Source organism: Triturus cristatus, chromosome 9 (genome assembly GCF_964204655.1).
Source record: "Triturus cristatus chromosome 9, aTriCri1.1, whole genome shotgun sequence".
In the NCBI taxonomy this organism is placed as follows: domain Eukaryota; kingdom Metazoa; phylum Chordata; class Amphibia; order Caudata; family Salamandridae; genus Triturus; species Triturus cristatus.
Genome location: NC_140592.1, coordinates 449,928,741 through 449,947,570, shown reverse-complemented (window position 1 = coordinate 449,947,570; position 18,830 = coordinate 449,928,741). Strand labels below are relative to the sequence as shown.

Below are 18,830 nucleotides of genomic sequence, written 5' to 3'. Positions count from 1 at the left end.
ATCAACCTTGCCCTATGTATGCAATCCTGCAATCACCTGCACAGTACCCAAGCACTCATCCAATCACTCTGCAACTACCCAAGCACTTCTCCAGTCCTCTAGGCAGTACTCATGCACCCATGTAATTTTAGAGATATTATCTATACACTTCATACAGCACATACAAATGTCTCTTTTTTAAACAGAATAGGTGGTTCTTACGATAGCCGTTTTGTTCTTCTTTTTGTATTTTTGTATTTTCTTGTGATTTTCTAACTTTTTAAAAAAAATTGTTTTTTTTTCACACACAAAACAAAAATAAACAGAATGAACTGTGAATTCTTTCACAACAATTTGCAATTAACAACAGATTGCAAAAAGAAAAACAAAAAAAATTAACAAAAGTGGTTTCTAACTGCAACCACAATGGCATCCATGGATTGTTCTCCATGGCAGAGAAGTTTGTTGCATTTAATACAACATTGTTTAATTCTTGTGACTTCTGGTTTAATGTTTTTTTGTCATTGCGGTGGAGGAACCAGTTGATGTGCTCGGCACTCCAAATTGGTCTTGTTGCGCAGCCTGCTTTTCCAAATCACGGTGGTGTTGCTCTCGTGCAGGGGCCCATGGGTGTATAGTCTGGAGATGCTTGAGTATCTACGATGTGCCGCATGAATATATTTTTCAGATCCACGCGACAGGACACTTTGGCAGATAGTGCACGTAACTTTTCATGCATTTACCTTTTTTTGGCCTTTAGGGATGTAAAAAAAGGCCCAGACGACGCTCTCATATCTTTTTCTGACAGGTTCTTGTTGGTCATCTTCTTCCTCTGGATCAACATGTTGCTGGATGCTGGAAGAAGCCATTTCAAATTGCTGTTTTGAAAAAATAAATAAATAAATCCAGAAAAAGTAGAGAGAAATCACAAGTGCTATCTCTCTGCTGATGTTCTGGAAGAAAGAACACAATTGGGAGGGGGGGTATCTCGTAACTTCTAGAATGAAAAAGTTATCAACCAATGAAATTCTCTTTTTTAAAAGGTCACCTGGAATCGCGCATGGCGCACGCACCCAGCGTGCATACATCGCAAAATCTAAAAAATATATTTACGAAAAATGTATCTGTATTCTACTTACAAATATATGATTTTTATGAAAAAAATTAAATAATCTCTTGCTTTAATATACATGTAAAAGTTATATATATATATAAATTTAAAAGTTAAAAATTTAAGGCGGAGTTGTGCACCCAGCGCGAGCTCTGCAACTCTGTGCATAACGTTACGTGGGGTCGTAATTCGCGCACCCGTCGTTTACAAAACGCGCGTCCTACATGACTTTACCAATATGGCGGTTTGAATGCGTGCACCGATCGAGACAGGTACACGATGGGAGCGCGACTCCAATTTTTTCTTAAAAAATAAATAAATAAAATGAATATTTATCTTTTACAAAGTACAAAATAATACATGATTTTTATAACAAAAATATAAGAAAAAATATTTTTGCAACATTATAGTAAGAAAATAGCATTTAAAAAAACCTTTGAAATTAACTGAAAAAACCATAGGGTTCAGGGACGTTATAGTTAGAAATTAGCATTTAAAAAACCTTTGAAATTCACTGAAAAAACCATAGATTTCAGGGACGTTATAGTTTGAAATTAGCATTTAAAAAACCTTTGAATTTCACTGAAAAAACCATAGGTTTCTGAGACGTTATAGTTAGAAATTAGCATTTAAAAAACCTTTGCAATTCACTGAAAAAACCATAGGTTTCAGGTACGTTATAGTTAGAAATTAGCACTTAAAAAACCTTTGAAATTCACTGAAAAAAACATAGGTTTTAGGGAATTTATAGTTAGAAATTAGCATTTAAAAAACCTTGGAAATTCACTGAAACAACACAGGTTTCAGGGAGGTTATAGTTAGTTGGACATTTCACATACAAAACCAGTAAAATTCGGCCGTTATAGTTAGTTGAGCTAACTATAACTCGTGCCCCCGCAATGCACTGCTCATGACGTCACATATTACATCACTCATGACATGGTCAGTGACATCACTGATGACATCTCAAATGATATCACTGATGACATCATCCACTTGATAATCTGATACATCTTCTCACACCCAAATATAACTTTTGATACACCCACTCTAAATTACAGACTGCCATTCTCAAAACCATAGACACTCCAACACCAATTACTACATACCCACTCACTGATTCTTAGGTCTACACTAAGGGTGGGCGTAGTGGGCGTAGTGGGGCTACATGAAGCAGCACGTAGTGTGCCCAAATCTACGCACACTATGTGCTTCGCATAGCCCCACTACGCGCCACCCGCCTCCCGCCCGCCCTCCTTTTAAATCAAACCCCCGCAATTTCAATAAATATTAAATTAAAGAAACTTACCTGAAACGCGGCGTCTCCGGGGCTCCCTCTTCCATTTCAAACTTCTTCTGACAAATGCGCATGCGCGGAAGCCCGCGCATGCGCATTTCTTGCGAGAAATGCGCATGCGCGGGCGTCCGCGCATGCGCATTAGTCAGAAGAAGTTTGAAATGGAAGAGGGAGCCCCGGAGACGCCGCGTTTCAGGTAAGTTTCTTTAATTTAATATTTATTGAAATTGCGGGGGTTTGATTTAAAAGGAGGGCGGGCGGGAGGCGGGTGGCAGCGGCAGGCAGCTACGCTTCGCCCTGGGTGTGCGTAGCGCTAGCCTGCTTCGCCTACTTCGAAAACTGCAAAGCAGGCAGCGCTACGTACACTACGTGGGCAAAGCGTAGTATCTCGCCCAGGGTTAGTCTACACACACATCCGCTCACTCACCCATACAGTCACTCATACATGTAATCACTCATCAATACAGCCACAATCATATGCACTCATACACCTATACTGACATTCACACACTGCCACTTACCCATAAAGTTACTCACACAGCTAGTCGTAATGCAAAGAATCAATCACACTCCAATTTACTCACGTACACAGTTATACACATACCACCTCACTTATTTATACAGATACTAACACATACTTACTCTCTTATACAATCACTGACACAAGCAAACACTCATCCATACAGCTACTCTCACAATCACTCTCTCACATATAATCATTTATATACTCCAGCACTCACATATTCTGCCTTTTACATATGTAGTTACTTTCACATGTATCACTGAGACATCCATTCACTCACCAACACTCCCATACACACACTCACCCAATTATACAGCCCCCCACAGACGCACTCTTGAACCCAAACACCCAGTGAATCACCCACTCACATATCCATGCAGGGAGTCATACACCCCCCACCCAGACACTCAGGCACCCATGCAGATACTCAGACAATCAATCAATAACCCATATATAGGTACTCATGTAGCTACTCACCAACCCAAGCAGCCACTTACACACCAACTGACAGACTGATACAGACATTCATATAAATTAGTCAGTCCCCCATGTATTAGTAAGACATGTTTAATCACTTACTTATACAGTCAGTCACGCCGCTACTAAATCATCCATTCAGACAGTTATACACCCACTCATTCTTCAATACACCAGGGCCTCTATATATATATATATGAAACATATTTAAACTTTACAGAAACACACAATTACTGGATGATGTCATCAGTGATGTCATTTGAGGTGTCATCAGTGATGTCATCAGTGATGTCACTGACCATTTCATGAGAGATGTAATATGTGACGGCATGAGCAGTGCATTGCGGGGGCACGAGTTACAGTTAGCTGAACTAACTATAACGGCCACATTTCACTGGTTTTGTATGAGTGAAATGTCCAACTAACTACAACGTCTCTGAAACCTGTGGTGTTTTTTCAGTGAATTTCCAAGGTTTTTTAAATTCTAATTTCTAACTATAACGTCCCTGAAACCTATGGATTTTTCAGTGAAAAAAAAAACAAATAAAAAAAACCCAATATATATATATATATATATTTGCAGTATTTCTCAGATCACAAGGATGACGATGCCGTGTTCTGGCCAACAAAACTTTATTGACAGACGACTGGTAGGACGTGTTTCGCCTGCTCAGCAGGCTTGTTCACCAACGGCTTACCCGTTTCAATTAGCCATTTTAAATACCGAGTTCACGTCATGTCACATGACTGAACTACAATACTAGTGCATTAAACAAAAGACTCATAGTTTTTAGCATTTAAATTAGCATGTAACGTCTTATCAAAATACGGTTTAAATTCATCATATGTGCACAATTGTCATAAACAGAATGTCTTTTACCAATAAAAAACAAACAAACATAATGTCCTTAAATAATGATCAAAAATGATAAAGTGACACCCTCCAAGCAAATAAAGTATTTCAATTGCTGGTCTGCGTTACGAACGAGAAATAAATCATCCGTTTGCAGACATCCTATTATACAAGAGGATGTGTTTTAAGTCACATGACAACACTGCACATTAAAAATCGTATATGACATACTACATTAAGTCCTAGTGGGCAAATATACTTGTCTTAATGACCGACATGTCACGCTTTGCAAAATAAACATTGAATTCTGCCCAAGTGGGCTTATTTTACATGATGCTAAATTCTACTGTTATATTGTGCAAAGAATAAAAACAATAAATTAAAAATGGTGCAGAAGAATAGCCGATACCATGACTTAATTTCTATACAATTCATCAATAATATCTTATACCAGATGTGTAATTAAGTCTTCTTCAATATTTAATCCTGACGGAAAACGTGTGTTTAACTCCAGGATATAGCAGGACTCCAATTTTCGCAACTTTTTCTCTCTATTGCCCCCTTGTACATTCAGAGGGATGCAATCTATCACATAATACACAAGGCCTTGTGCAATTTTATTGTGATATGCCTCAAAATGTCGCACAACGGGATAAGAACTATGCCCATAGCGGAATGCTCTGAGATGTTGTAGCACTCTTTTATGAACTGGATGGATCGTGCTGCGTACGTACCTCAGGCCACAAGGGCACTGAAGGACGTAGACAGCAAACTCAGTCTTACAGGTAAAATGACCTTTGATCTTTTTCATTCGTGTGTGTTTATACCAAAGGTGCAGGCCTTACATTTCGAACACTTGGTAAACCCCTCTCTCGGTTTAAGCCAATTTTTCGCTTGCTTATCTGAACGTTTCCTAGTGATCATATTACGTACCAGCATTTGTTTGAAGGATCTCGCCCTTCTAAATGTAATGACTGGTCTTTTTGATGTTATTTTGCCCAGAATTGGATCATTACGAATCAAATGCCAATGTTTGGCAACAATACTTCTTATTTGACCATGTTGTCGATTATAAGTGGTAATCATCCTAGTCTGGCTGTCACCTGCATTGGCCCGTTTAATATGACCCTTGCTCGGATTAAAGAGGATTTCTTCTCTAGTTTTCGCTTTCACTTTCTTTGTTGCTGTTTGTACATTAGTCTTGGTATACCCTCTAGCTTCAAACCTAGTGCTGAGTTTCACAAGTTCTTCATCCGCAACCTCCTTTACACTGCAATTGCGCATTGTTCTCAAACATTCACCATACGGAATGCTTTTGATCAGATTCTGGGGGTGGAAACTGTCTGCATGTAGCAGCGTGTTCCCTGCTTCCCTGCTGTCGGTTTTCTATACAATTTTGTCTGAAGTTTGGAGTTCTTAACATAAATAGTTAAGTCTAAAAAATTAACTGACAAATTACTTATAGTACTAGTGAATTTAAGATTTAAATTGTTCACTTGTAGTTTTTGAATATAGTTGTTAACTGAAACCTCAGATCCTTTCCAAACCACAAACAAGTTGTCGATAAATCGACTCCAATGTAGCACATTTTCTTCCCACTCAGTGTGATAAGCGACTCGGACCACCTGCTCCTCCCACCAGCCCATATTTGATATCAAAGATCTGCACATTTCTCTGACTGAGTTTAACAATTCCACAACGTTTTTATTTTATAATGGTTTGCTACTTTGAAAACTGAAGGTACAATTAATGGGACTTTGAGGGTGTATGCTGTGCTTTAAAGTGAAAACGGAAATTACAGGTTGAGGAACAGATTAAACATTGTTTTTCTGTCAGTGCCGTTGTAAATCTCTTTAGATCAAATGCAGCATGCGAGCCAGACACTTCGATCCTGCAAGTGTTTACAATAGGAACCCTCAGTTTCATTGGCTGAAACCGGAAGTGCGATTTCGCCTGCTAGGCAACATTAGTTCTATTTGCCGGGAATGGAAATAAACTGCGCCTTACAAATTAACACAGTTTCCTTTCAAGTCACGCAAACAGGATGGGGGCCAGCCAAGATAATGGAAAGTTGTTGCTTGGTCATAAAGAGTGTTTAAAAGAAAGCGTTGTGGGTCGTGGTGGTATAGTGAAAGTCGTTTATGGTGAATGTGGCAGCTGTTTCAAAAGTCGGCTGTTCCAGTTCAGTGGAGCATGAAGCCCCCGGCAGCATATTTCACCCCTCACGAGTCACGACAAGACTTTGACTCTTTGTGTGACCAGCTTGGCACCACACACATTGAGACCAGCAGTATTGTGTGCCTGTACTTTATGGCACGGTGCAGCACCAAGCATGCAAGAACAACGTGAACTCAGTCTGCTAATTATGTAAATGCTCTTTTTGTGAAGCTGATTTGCGTCTGATTTCTAACCAAACCGTGCTAGAGAAAAGAAGACATTAGGAATGAAATAATTGACAAGGACTTAAAAATCGAGAAGCCTTGACAAGTCAAAACATTTCTTTTTCAATAAGGGTTATGCCGATATCTGTAGGTAGAAAAAGCATTGTTATGTTCAGGGCTTAATTAAACAAGCCCGGCGGAGCGTGGCGCGCGCGCTTGGCGGGGGTGGGGGCGGGGGAGCGCATTCCAGGCGGGGGAGCAGACCCTTTGAAGTGCGATACCAAACGGATTGCATGGCGGCACGATGCGCGTGATTGTGCGCATGCTAGCCATGCAATCCGCTTTTTGGGAGCACTTTTAAAACCCCCTTACAATAGTCTCGCTTTGCGATCGCTTACACGATAGCAAGGCGAGACCGTAAAAAGGAACAAAATGAGGGGGTTCATTTTGCCTTAGAAAGTATGATTAGTGCTGCAGAAAGAAAAATTAGGGCACATTTTGAGTGACTTCTCAAATGCTCTTCTATTTCATTTAAAAACTCTGACATGCAGACTGAAACATGCACTTTCAATACCAGCAGCAGACTTCCCTGGTGAGCAGCAGCTTTACTACAGTGATCCAATGAGCAACTAGAGTGCTAACATTCTGAATTTATGGCAAATGTGTGACACATCTGAATGCCTTCTTGATGGAACCAAAGTAAAAAACTGAAAGTATTTCCTACTGAGGAGACTGCAGTAAATGAGGAAATTAGGAAACTTCATAACAAATAAAGCTCCCAAGATGGCCACCAGAAACAAAAGAGCCCAAATGTAGCCCAAATATCACCCAGATGTAGCCCACATGTAGCCCAATGACAGAAGTGTGCAAAACACTTATTTTTTGTGTATTTGCAGTTTTATAAAGTGCAGACTTGTCAGGTATTGGAGTGCCTTACATGAGCATTGGTTACATCACACAAGATCAAATTCATTTTGGTTGTAGACATGGGGAGATTAAGTGATTTGACCAGAATCGCAGAATGTTGAGCTGAAGCAGAAACTCCAACCTGGTTCCCCAGTTGCAAAGTCTGCAGCTCTGGAAGTAACACCACATCCTCTCCCCTAAGTGCAACATTTAATCAAGTGGTCAACTGGATAAAAAAACATAAAGATTACAAATAATTTAAAAGTTCTTTGCCGCTATTTGAAAACTCAGAAAATATGTCCTCATTTTAGTTTTTTAGAGCACTAACCATAATTTTGATGCAAATAAGACCCTCTCATATATGTAATTTCTAAAGGAAATGCTCTAGGTATTACAGTTTTGATTACATCAAGATGACGTCAGGCGTTCCACACTTTTGTAATAAATATAGAATGTTAGCAATCTAGTTGTTCATTGGGATACTGTTGAGAGGCAGAGGCCAGGGGCACGGACTCTGAAAATTGAAGGCAGGTAGGAGAGTGCAGAGGAAACAATTTGACCACACTGGGCAGGCAGGAAGGGCAGTGGCAGCACAACAGACTATGGAGGGCAGTGGAAAGGGGGGCAGGGGCAACAAACCAACAATGCAGGACTGGCAAGAGACGCTGTGGCAATATAATAGACCATTGTGGGCAGAAGGAAGAGGCAGTGGTAGTACAACCATACATGCCAACAGACCCGTTTCAGCCAGGAAACGTCCAATGTTTTTAAGCTCAAATGGGCTTTATTTGATCTGTCTCCTGTCTACAATCTCCTCTTTTTCAATGTAACTCAAAGGGGAAAATCAATACCCCAGTTTTTTTTTCAATATCTCCATCTTACCAAGTTCAAAATGTTACCAAGTATGGTACATTGGATCATGGTAGGCAGGAAGAATTGTGGTAGGGACATGGACTCAGATAACAGAGGACAGGAGGGACATGGAGAGGTGCACCAAACTGACCCTACAGGGCAGGCAGGGTTTGCAGAAGCACAATACACCACACAGGGCATGCGGGACAGGAGTGTAGCACAACAATCCATAGAAAGCAATAGGGAGGGGACAGGACCATGCACATGGACAACAGAGAACAGAGGGAAAAGAGGCAATGGTAGCTAGCTGACCATAATGGACAGACAGGAGAGAAAGCTGCAGCATAACAGACCATAAAGGGCAGGAGGGACGGATCGGGGGCATTACAAGGGAACAGACAAGCCAGGAGGGAGGGAATAGGGGTCTGCGCATGGAAACAGAGGGCTGGGGGCAAGGGGGAAGGGCAGGAGCAGCAAGATGACCATGGAGGTCAGGCAGGATGGGCACTAGAAACAAGACACACCATGGAGAGCACAGTGAGATTATGATGGCATACACACAGACCATGGAGGGAAGGTGGGAGGGGGTCAGGGGCAGCTAGCAGACCACACAGGGAAGGTGAGAGGGGCCATGGCAGCACAGAAGACCATGCATGGCAAGCAGGAGGGTTAGTGGCAGCACAATGGCTATGATGGGCAAGAAGGAGGGTGCAGGGGCATGCACAAAGGACCATGGAGGATAGAAGGGAGGGTCAGGACCTGGGCACAGATAAGAGAGTTCAGGGGAAGGGGCCTCACAGCAGACTGCGCGGGGCAGGCAGGAGGAGCAGTTGCAGCACAACAGACCAGGGAGGGCAGAAGGGTGTGGCAGTAAAATGGACCATGGAGGACAGGAGGAAGCGGATAGGGGCATGGCATGTGGGCAGGCAGGTTGGAGGTGGCAGGGACAGGTTACAGTCATCTGACAATGCTAGGCAGGTGGGAGGGGAGTGGCAGCTCAACAGAACACTCAGAGTAGATAGGAGTGGCAGGTCCATGGAACATGGTGGGCAAAACGGATGGAGCAGGGGCATGCACAAAGATATCGGAGGGCAGGGGGAAGGAGAAAAGGGGCAGCAAGCTAAGCACAGAGGCTAAGCAGGAGGTCAATGATGGGCCATAGAATTGGGGAATGGAGGACAGGAGAAGTGGACTGGTACATCATGTTAAATGGAGGGCAGTGGCAGCACATCAGACCATGCATGGCAGGAGGGAGGAGGCTAGTCCATGGATTCAGACAACAGAGGATAGGGAGGAGGTGGATGGGGCAGCAAGCTAACTGTTCAGAGAAGGTGGGTATTAGAAACTTTATTGTTTTTAAAATGTGTGTCTGTGTGAACTACTTCAAATATGAACAAGTATGCAGCATAATCTCACTTTTATGCAGAAAGAAGAGGACGTTTGTGACTGTGACTCCGGGCTCACTTGGCAGAAACACCCCCTGACCCTCCACCCCCATCGCAAAATGTAATGCCTGTGAAAAGGGTAGGTGGACGAAGTGTTAAATAGAACATAGTCCTGAGAGCATGATTGAAAATGAAAACTAGATATTGTATATGGTATAAACTATGCACCAAAAAAACCGGGGAGTGAAATATAATATGCAATACATTGTGTGCAATGACAGATTCATTGGAGAGCGTGCGATAGCACAGGCACTAGCGCGTGCTATGCGATATTCGCCTTGGAGTGTAATATGCACAGGGCAGTGTTGTGTAACCTAACTAGTCTCTAAAGTTGTAATATAAAATATGTGCTGGGGAGTGTAACATTGCATATGCACTGTGACAAAGATATGGATCCCAGATTGTAATATGTATGGCATAACGCTGTGCGTTATAACATAGGCATCGAGGAAGGCACGTTAGATGGGGCAATATAACCCGTGCGAAGGCAAGTGTGGCATGACATATTCACGGGGTGGTGTTACAGTGCACATGGGCTAGAGGGTGTCATAGCATACGCACTAGCTGGTGGAATACAACACAGAGGTGTGTGTCACTTAGAAGGCACTGGTGGGTGTAACACAGCATTGGGCTCAGCCAGGAGCATGCTGTGACTCTCAAGTGAGGTTTGTCTCCTTTCCAGAGAGTAAAATAAAAAGTATTACACATCCGGTGGTGGATGTGTATTTTATTAACGTGAGGGGGGTTTCTGGCATAGTTTGGTCGAATTTTTGTCGAACCCCCTTTGAATGGCTTGGTGTGCGTGTGTATTAAATGTGCCCGTCAATAGCTACCCATGTTTGTATAAATAAACGACAAGGGTGTATACTTGGAGAGTACCCACCGGCGGGGGCGCTGGGACTAGGCATGGTTGAGCGTCAGACACGTCAGAGCTTCACTAGCGGTGTAAATACATTCCACGTGGATTCATTGTATGCATCGTCGCCTTTTAATGAATATCACGCAAATCGTCATGGTGATAGGTACATACGGTTTGTCCAGCATGTCCTAGGTGTTTCTATAGATATATATTTTTTTAAAATAATAAAAAACAAAGGCCGGCCCCGGTGGATGGAGTCCCCCGGGGCCATAAGTGGCCTGAGGAGGGGGGCAACGTAGCCCCCCTCCTAAAGATTTTTTTTTTTAAAAAGGCCATGACCCGGGGGTTGGGGTCCCCGGGGTCGATTAAGGCCTTGGGAGGGGGGCCACGCGGCCCCCTTCCAAATTAATTTTTTTCAACAAAAAAAAATTAGGGTGCAGGCCCCAGGGGATGGGGTCCTCAGGGCCAATACATTAGAAAAAGAAGGGGGGGCCACACAGCCCTCCTTCTTAAAAAAATAAAATAAATAAAAGACCGGCATCGCGCCGGAGGCCACGCCCCCTCCTTGCAGCACTCTGCAAACGCGCCCCCTGGCCAGTTGTAAGTTGGGGAATTAATTCCCCTTCAATAGTGAGGGTCCCTGAGGGCCAACTAACCCTCCAGTATGCGCCAGGGAGCTGCGTTGCAGACAGGTGTTCTGAGGCCACGCCCCTTTTTACACCTCTATGCAACGCAGCTCTGTGGCGCTTACTGGAGGTCCCTAGTGGGCTATTTTGCCCCTAGGGACCATTAGGATTCAAGGGGACTTAATCTCTCAACTTTGAACGGCCACAGGGCACGTTTACACAGTGGGGAAGGGAGGGGACGGGGCCTGAGGTGACGTGTGCAAACACGCCCTATGGCGCGTTTTAAGTTTTGGAAATAATTCCCCTTTAATCCTGAGGGCCCCTGAGGGCTAAATAGCCCACCAGGTGCTTCCAGTAAGCGCCACTGAGCTACGTTGCAGAGAGGTGGTCCAGGCCGTGCCACTTTTTACACCTCTCTGCAATGCTGCTCTTTGGCGCTTACTGGAGGTACCTAGTGGTCTAGTTGGACCCTAGGGACCCTCAGGATTCAAGGGGACTTAATCTCCCAACTTAAAACGGCCACAGGGCATGTTTACACAGTGGGAAAGGGAGGGGACGGGGCCTGAGGTGACGTGTGCAAACACGCCCTGTGGTGCGTTTTAAGAGGTAGTTTTAATCCCCTGCCCTATTATATACTAGGGGCTTACAGAGGAGGTCATGCTAATCACAGGGGGACCCCAAAGCATAGTGTTCCCTAGTGTATGTAGGTGTTTTCACTGTATTCTGAGTGTCTTTTAACATAGCACTGGCTCTAGGACTGGTTAGTCAGACTCAGTTACCACCAGTATCCGTTTGAAAAAGTTGAGGGTACAGGATGATTTTGCAACAAGGCTTCTTTCTGCTCTTCTGTTTGTTCTTTCTGCACGTTATCCTACTTCCTGCACTTTTCTTCGTCTTTGAGGGCTTCTGTTGCTTCTTTCTGCATTTCTTTTTTTTCCTTTCTGTGCGTTTTTCCTTCTTTCTTCACATGTCCTATCTCTGTAGGCAAAGTTAGAAATTAGCATTTAAAAAACCTTTGAAATTCACTGAAAAAACCATAGGTTTCAGGCACATTATAGTTAGGAATTTGCATTTAAAAAACCTTAGAAATTCACTGAAAAAACCATAGGTTTCAGGGGCGTTATAGTTAGCTGGACTTTTCACTCTTACAAAACCATTGAAATTCCCCCGTTATAGTTAGTTCAGCTAACTATAACTCGCGCGCCCGCAATGCCCTGCTGATGACGTCTCATATTACATCACTCATGACATGGTCAGTGACATCACTCATGACATCACTGATGACATCTCAAATGACATCACTGATGACATCACTGATGACATCATCCTTGTGATAGAGTGGCAGACCTCCTCTCCCCCTAATATAACCTTTGATACACACATTCAAAAATAGAAACTAAAATTTTCGAAACAATGGACATACCAATACCAGTTACAACAACCTATTCAGTAATTCTAAGATCCACATACACATCCACTCATTCACCAACAGTCCTATACAGTCACCCATACATGTACTCACTCGTCCTATGTACTCATACACCTAAAGATCCTGTTACACAATGCCCCTCATCCATAGAGTTACTCACACACATAGTTACTCATGCTAATAAAGATTCAAACATCCATTTACTTGCATATACAGTTATACACACACCACCACACTTACTTCTACAGAAACTTACACATACTTAGTCTTTTAAACAATCACTTATAGAAACACATACTTATTCATACAAGAACTCTTCCAATCTCACACTCTCACATATACTCACTTATATACACCAATAGTCACATATACTAGTTTAAAACATATGTAGTTACTCATAAAGACACTATTGAGACAGTCATTCACTCACTAACACACCCATGCACACACTCATCCACCCATACAGTCCTGCACACATGCTGTCTTCAACACATACAAACAGTGAGTCACTCATTCATGCACCTATGCACTATGTAATACCCCCCACCGAACCATACAGACACTCAGACACTCATACTGATACTCAAAAAAACAACTAATAACCTATATAGACACTCATGTAGCTACTCACCAACCCATGCAGCCACTTATACACAAAGTGAGAGACCGATACAGATATTTACATATTTAAACATTACTCACTAAGTCATGTATTCACTAAGATACACTTAATCAGTCAGTTATACAATCAATTTTCAAAAACAAATCAGCCATTTAGACACTTATATTCCCATTTATTCTTCCATCGATATTGAGATATACATATATAAAACATATGTAATTTTCAGAAAAACACACATACACTGGATGATGTCATCAGTGATGTCATTTGAGATGTCATCAGTGATGTCATGAGTGATGTCACTGACCATGTCATGAGTGATGTAATATGTGACGTCATCAGCAGTGCATTGCGGGCGCGCGAGTTATAGTTAGCTGAACTAACTATAACGGGGGAATTTCAATGGTTTTGTACGAGTGAAAAATCCAGCTAACTATAACGCCCCTGAAACCTATGGTTTTTTCAGTGAATATATATATATATGACCATAGACATACACAATCGAATAAACAAGTGGTATGAGAATGGACTGCTGAGTTCAGATGAAAAAAACTTTTTAACAGTAAATAATCCAGTCACACCAACGATATACTTCTTACCCAAAGTCCACAAAACTCTACACAAACCCCAAGGTCGGCCCATAATTTTAAGCTGTGGATCTCTCTATGAAAATATAGCTGATTATGTTGATTATTTTTTAGCACCAATTGTTCTGACTTTAAGTTCCTTCATCAAAGATACTGGTGATTTTTTGAGAATTCTAATGGAAACAGAGTGGCAATCTGATTATCTATTAGCAACGATTGATGTTGTTTCTTTATATACATCAATTAACCACGACATAGGACTGGCAGCCACAGCATACTTCCTCAAACAAAGACCAATTGGGGAACTACAACACACTAATATTCTGATGGAAATGATGCAAATTTGTCTAATGAACAATGTGTTTCTGTTTGTAAATGTAAATGTAAATTGATACTTGTATAGCGCACTACTCACCCGCAAGGGTCTCAAGGCACTTGTACGAATACCGCTGTGGAACCCATCCTGGCTTTCCCTGTGAGGCGTCCACTTCTGGGCACCCCCAAGGTGGAGGCCAGGCATCCTTAGTGTTGTGGGGGCCGTTGTGGAGATTAAGCAAGCTATTGCCCAGAGTTGCAGAGTGGGACTCCATGATTGGAATGGCACCGAGGCGAGAATTATCAGGTCCGTGGAATTTTTGAGCCCAAGACCCGCCGAGGCGGGGAATTGAACCCTGGTCCCGGGCTAGACCTCTGCATCAGGGTCTGCCGCTCTAATCATTGAGCCGCACTTCTCTTTAACAAACAAATGCATTCTCAGAAGTGCGGTACTGCCATGGGAGTTTCCTTCTCTCCAAGCTATGCCAATCTCACCATGGGTTGGTGGGAGAAGCACATAGCTTGGAGAGAAGAAAATGACCCATACACCACAGATGTGGTGTTATGGCTGCGATTCATTGATGACCTCTTCCTATTATGGAGGGGGTCAAAAGAAAAATTGGTGGAGTATATCACAATACTCAATTGTAATGGTGTAGGCCTAAAGTTCACCTTTAACATACAATCAAGTGAGATTGAATTTTGGACACCAAAATATATATCAAATCCAATAAAATACACACAACAGTCTATCGCAAAAAAACATCAACAAACAGTGTCGCGATCTTTGAAAGAACGTATCCCGTATGGAGAATTCCTACGAATGAAAAGGAATTGCTCTGAGCCAGAAGAGATGGAAAAGAAATTTCAGGACACAAAAAAAAGGTTCACGTCACGCGGATACAAACATGGCGATATGCTGCGTGGAGAGAATAAAGCCAGACAGAAAACGAGAGTTCAAACTCTGACTGAAAAAATTAAAAACAAGCATGAGGATGTAACAACAACTGATGAAACAACACGACTAATCCTGACATACTCCAAGGAAAGCTTTCAAATTCGAAAAATCTTAATGAAGTACTGGAATGTCATAAAGAACGATCCTGATATTGGACCTACAATAGGAAACCAACCCCCGATTTCATATAGGAAGGCACCATCACTCCCTCCGTGATACTTTTGTTAACAGTCACTTTGAAAACAAAAGGACTAAAACTTGGCTTGAAAAACGACAACAAGGCTTTACAAAGTGTATGACATGTAAAGCATGCAAAATTGGAAAAAATCTTAAAATTATCAAAGATTCGCAAGGTCGAACATCTGAAATTCAGAACACAATTACATGTGAAACGCAATTTGTAATTTATCTGATTGAGTGCTTTTGTGGTAAACGATATATAGGTTCAACAATCTGCCCATTGAAAAAGCGCATATTAAAACATATACGCGCAATTCAGAATGGAGACACAACCTATGCAATAACAAAGCACCTACAGAGCCACAATGGAAAAACGTGGAAAGACATTACATATTCAGGCATAGCCTGCATCGCGGAACATGAAAGAGGAGGAAACAGAACTCAAAAACTCAGACGTTTGGAGTCTAAATTAATAATTCATTTCAAGACACGTACCCCGGGGGGGGCTGAATGGAGATGAGGAACTTTATGTACATTTGTAGAAAGACTGAATATTATTGTGAACAAACTCTAAATCTAATACTAATTAGATATGATTTCATGGCTATATACTTGAATTATGTTTAGAGAAAATATGAATGTATGAATTGATCATTTAGAGCATTGACAACTAGACTATAGGTATTCTATTCTTCGTCTGATTTGCTACTCGTCATGGCGTCACAACTTGGCACACAGATGTATATATGGAACTCAGCCTAAAACTACTTGACACTAAGTCTATAAACTTTGAAGATTCATGCGAGTGTTTCGCATGTGAATCAATGCGACTTCACGCAGAGTTTAAAGCGATAGAGCGCCTAAACCATAATTATAGCGTTCGGGCTCTTTACAATCCAAAGTAGTAATAAGCACATCATGATGATGCTGAGAATGTGGCGCTAATGCAGAGCGAGCGGAATCAATATGATTTGAATTTAATTTCATGTAAGTTTACATGATTAGCACAATGAACTAACATGCCCATAATGCCTCTTTGTTGGCTATTTGGAATCTTGGTATAAATAGTTGAAACAAACAAGGGACTCATGTAACTGCCGTGACCAAGAACTGTTTCAGTTCAAAACGCGTAGATGGAGAGAAAGTTATTAAACTCGTATTAATATCCAGGAAGAGTGCGGCGTTTTGATTCTTCAAAAACATGTTTTCTGATATATATAGCAAGCGCTATATAACTGCAAAACCTTTTCCTCTTTCATCCCTCCACTATCCTTCTCAATCCAAATAACAGACTAACATATCCACCGCCCAAATTCATTTCAGATTTTACTATACTAATTCAACACTAATCCTTTATGGGTTCCGGAGTAGAGTGCTACTCACCGAAAAAGAGCTTCAACGCCTCGTCAGGGGTAGTAAGTGCTATATAAATGCAATTACAATACAATTCAATTTATATTGATCAATGGCTCCAATTTGACTCACAAGTATAGCAATTCTATAAACTGACATGCAAAACATTCAGGTCATTTTGAGCATGCAGCACCCATTATGGCTAGAGTTTTGGAGCTTCCTTTCTGTTTGGGGAGTGGAGATGAAGACATTGATGTTGATTTTTCATTTCTGTTCTCTTTTAAATTGAGTTTAACTAACAAGAAAGATGGTCAGTGACAGTTTTACAGTCTAATACATTAGAAGCCAATGTTTTTTAAATGTATTATTTACAATGTTGATGATCTCAGTACCTGTAAGAACAATTAATAGCACACCGAGCTACATCAATGCGAGCAGACTTTAAAGAGCTCATTATGAATTACGGGGTAGTATGGATCTGGCCATTTCTGAGGTGCCTATTGTTTTAGCATCCAGCATTACAGCAGATGGTAAATAGATTCAGAAAAGGGCTGTTTTTTGTAACCACAAATCGGAATCTGCGTGTGATTTTTTGACCTGGTAAAACGGTGTCTTAATTTGCCCCCCCCCCCCCTTTTAGGTTAAATACCTTGGAATAGCTGGATTTAGGTACTGGAATAATGGCTGGAATTGGACATTTCGACCCTGGTATCCTCAACCTAAATCTGGGTTCTTCATTAAAAAGGTCTTATGTGTTTTGTGAAGACCTAAGAAAAATACCAGAAATACAGGATGGTCATGAAATTGAAGCCAAAGGAGCACACATTACGTTCTTGTAGGTTCATAAGTTTGACTTTAATATGTTTCTCTGCTTCCGGATCTACAAGTGTTGCACACTTATTTATTTAATATTTCAAGGATTATGTCTCTATTTTCCAAGATTTTCTATTAAATTTAAGGCTCTTCATGTGGAAATCTGTTAAGTCAGACCCATAATGTCTTGTTAAGGAACAATTTCTCTAAAGAAGCTTGTTTCTTATACAAGAGAAATCAATCAATTTGACGTGCAGGGAATTTTCTCTACAGCGTCAGGTTCATTTAAAATTTGTTCTGGTGGGTTGAGCATGCCTCACATGGTGGTCCCAGCCAAGAAGAAATTAGTGCTGGTCTTCTGAGTCATACACCCTACCTCTGTGTTGTGGACAAGTCACTGGGTCATATGTCGCAACATTAGAATCAGCTGAGGTTAAACCTTTAGAAACCTACTAGTTTCCCTAACTCTAATTGATACTGGTATCAGTAGGATTATCGACCAGGAACACCACTAATTTAATACAGCAGTCCCACACCACCTGTTCCTGAATGAACCCCTTAAGTTTATGTCTGCCTGAGACAAATTCTCCTTCAGATCCCTTAGCACACTCAGTACACCTTTGTTTGCAATGGAAGTGCAACCTTTGGAATTTGAAATAGATCAATGTAAGAGAGAACACTACATTGCATTTTCTTACATTGTGAGCCGATGAAAGCAGACACAATTCCAATTAGCTTGTGGTCTAACACCATCTCTTTCTCTTTTATTTTTTCCATGTACAGAGTTGGCTTTTGACCCCACGTTTTTCTTCAGCAGAGCTGTGTCCAATGTCATCTGCTCAGTGGTTTTTGGTAACCGGTTTGACTATGAAGACCAGAAGTTTCTATCTCTGCTCCAGAAATTTAATGAGAATTTCCGCTTTCTGAGCTCCTTCTGGGGGCAGGTAAGTTTATTGAAAAGATGGTGGTTGTCTGCAGTTGCATGGTTTAGAGTAGACTCTGACAAATGAATATTGGCCATAACCAAGAGTGAGGGTAATACACAAACTAGAGTCCAGATTATATACTACTTTTAACCAGGATAATTGTGGAATTCACGAAACTCCAATTGCGATTTTGTTAGAAATGTTTTAAGTTAATGATTGACAGTGGGCACTGTTGTTTTTGTAAGTAGCTTATTTTTACATAGTATTATAAAGAGACGAGACGTACACAACAATTGAAAGAGAAGCCATAATCCTGTGCAGGCACATTTTATGACAAA

At 41.5% G+C, this 18,830-nt stretch overlaps 1 protein-coding gene across 1 annotated transcript in view; it reads left to right on the top strand.

The window, feature by feature from the left end:
* Window positions 1-18,830, top strand: part of LOC146798118 (cytochrome P450 2C11-like) — a 359,895-nt gene that overhangs the window by 80,486 nt on the left and 260,579 nt on the right. Inside the window, exon 4 of the mRNA XM_085625339.1 lies at window positions 18,350-18,510. Coding sequence (XP_085481465.1) covers window positions 18,350-18,510 — 161 coding nt within the window. The remainder of the gene's footprint in view (window positions 1-18,349; window positions 18,511-18,830) is intronic.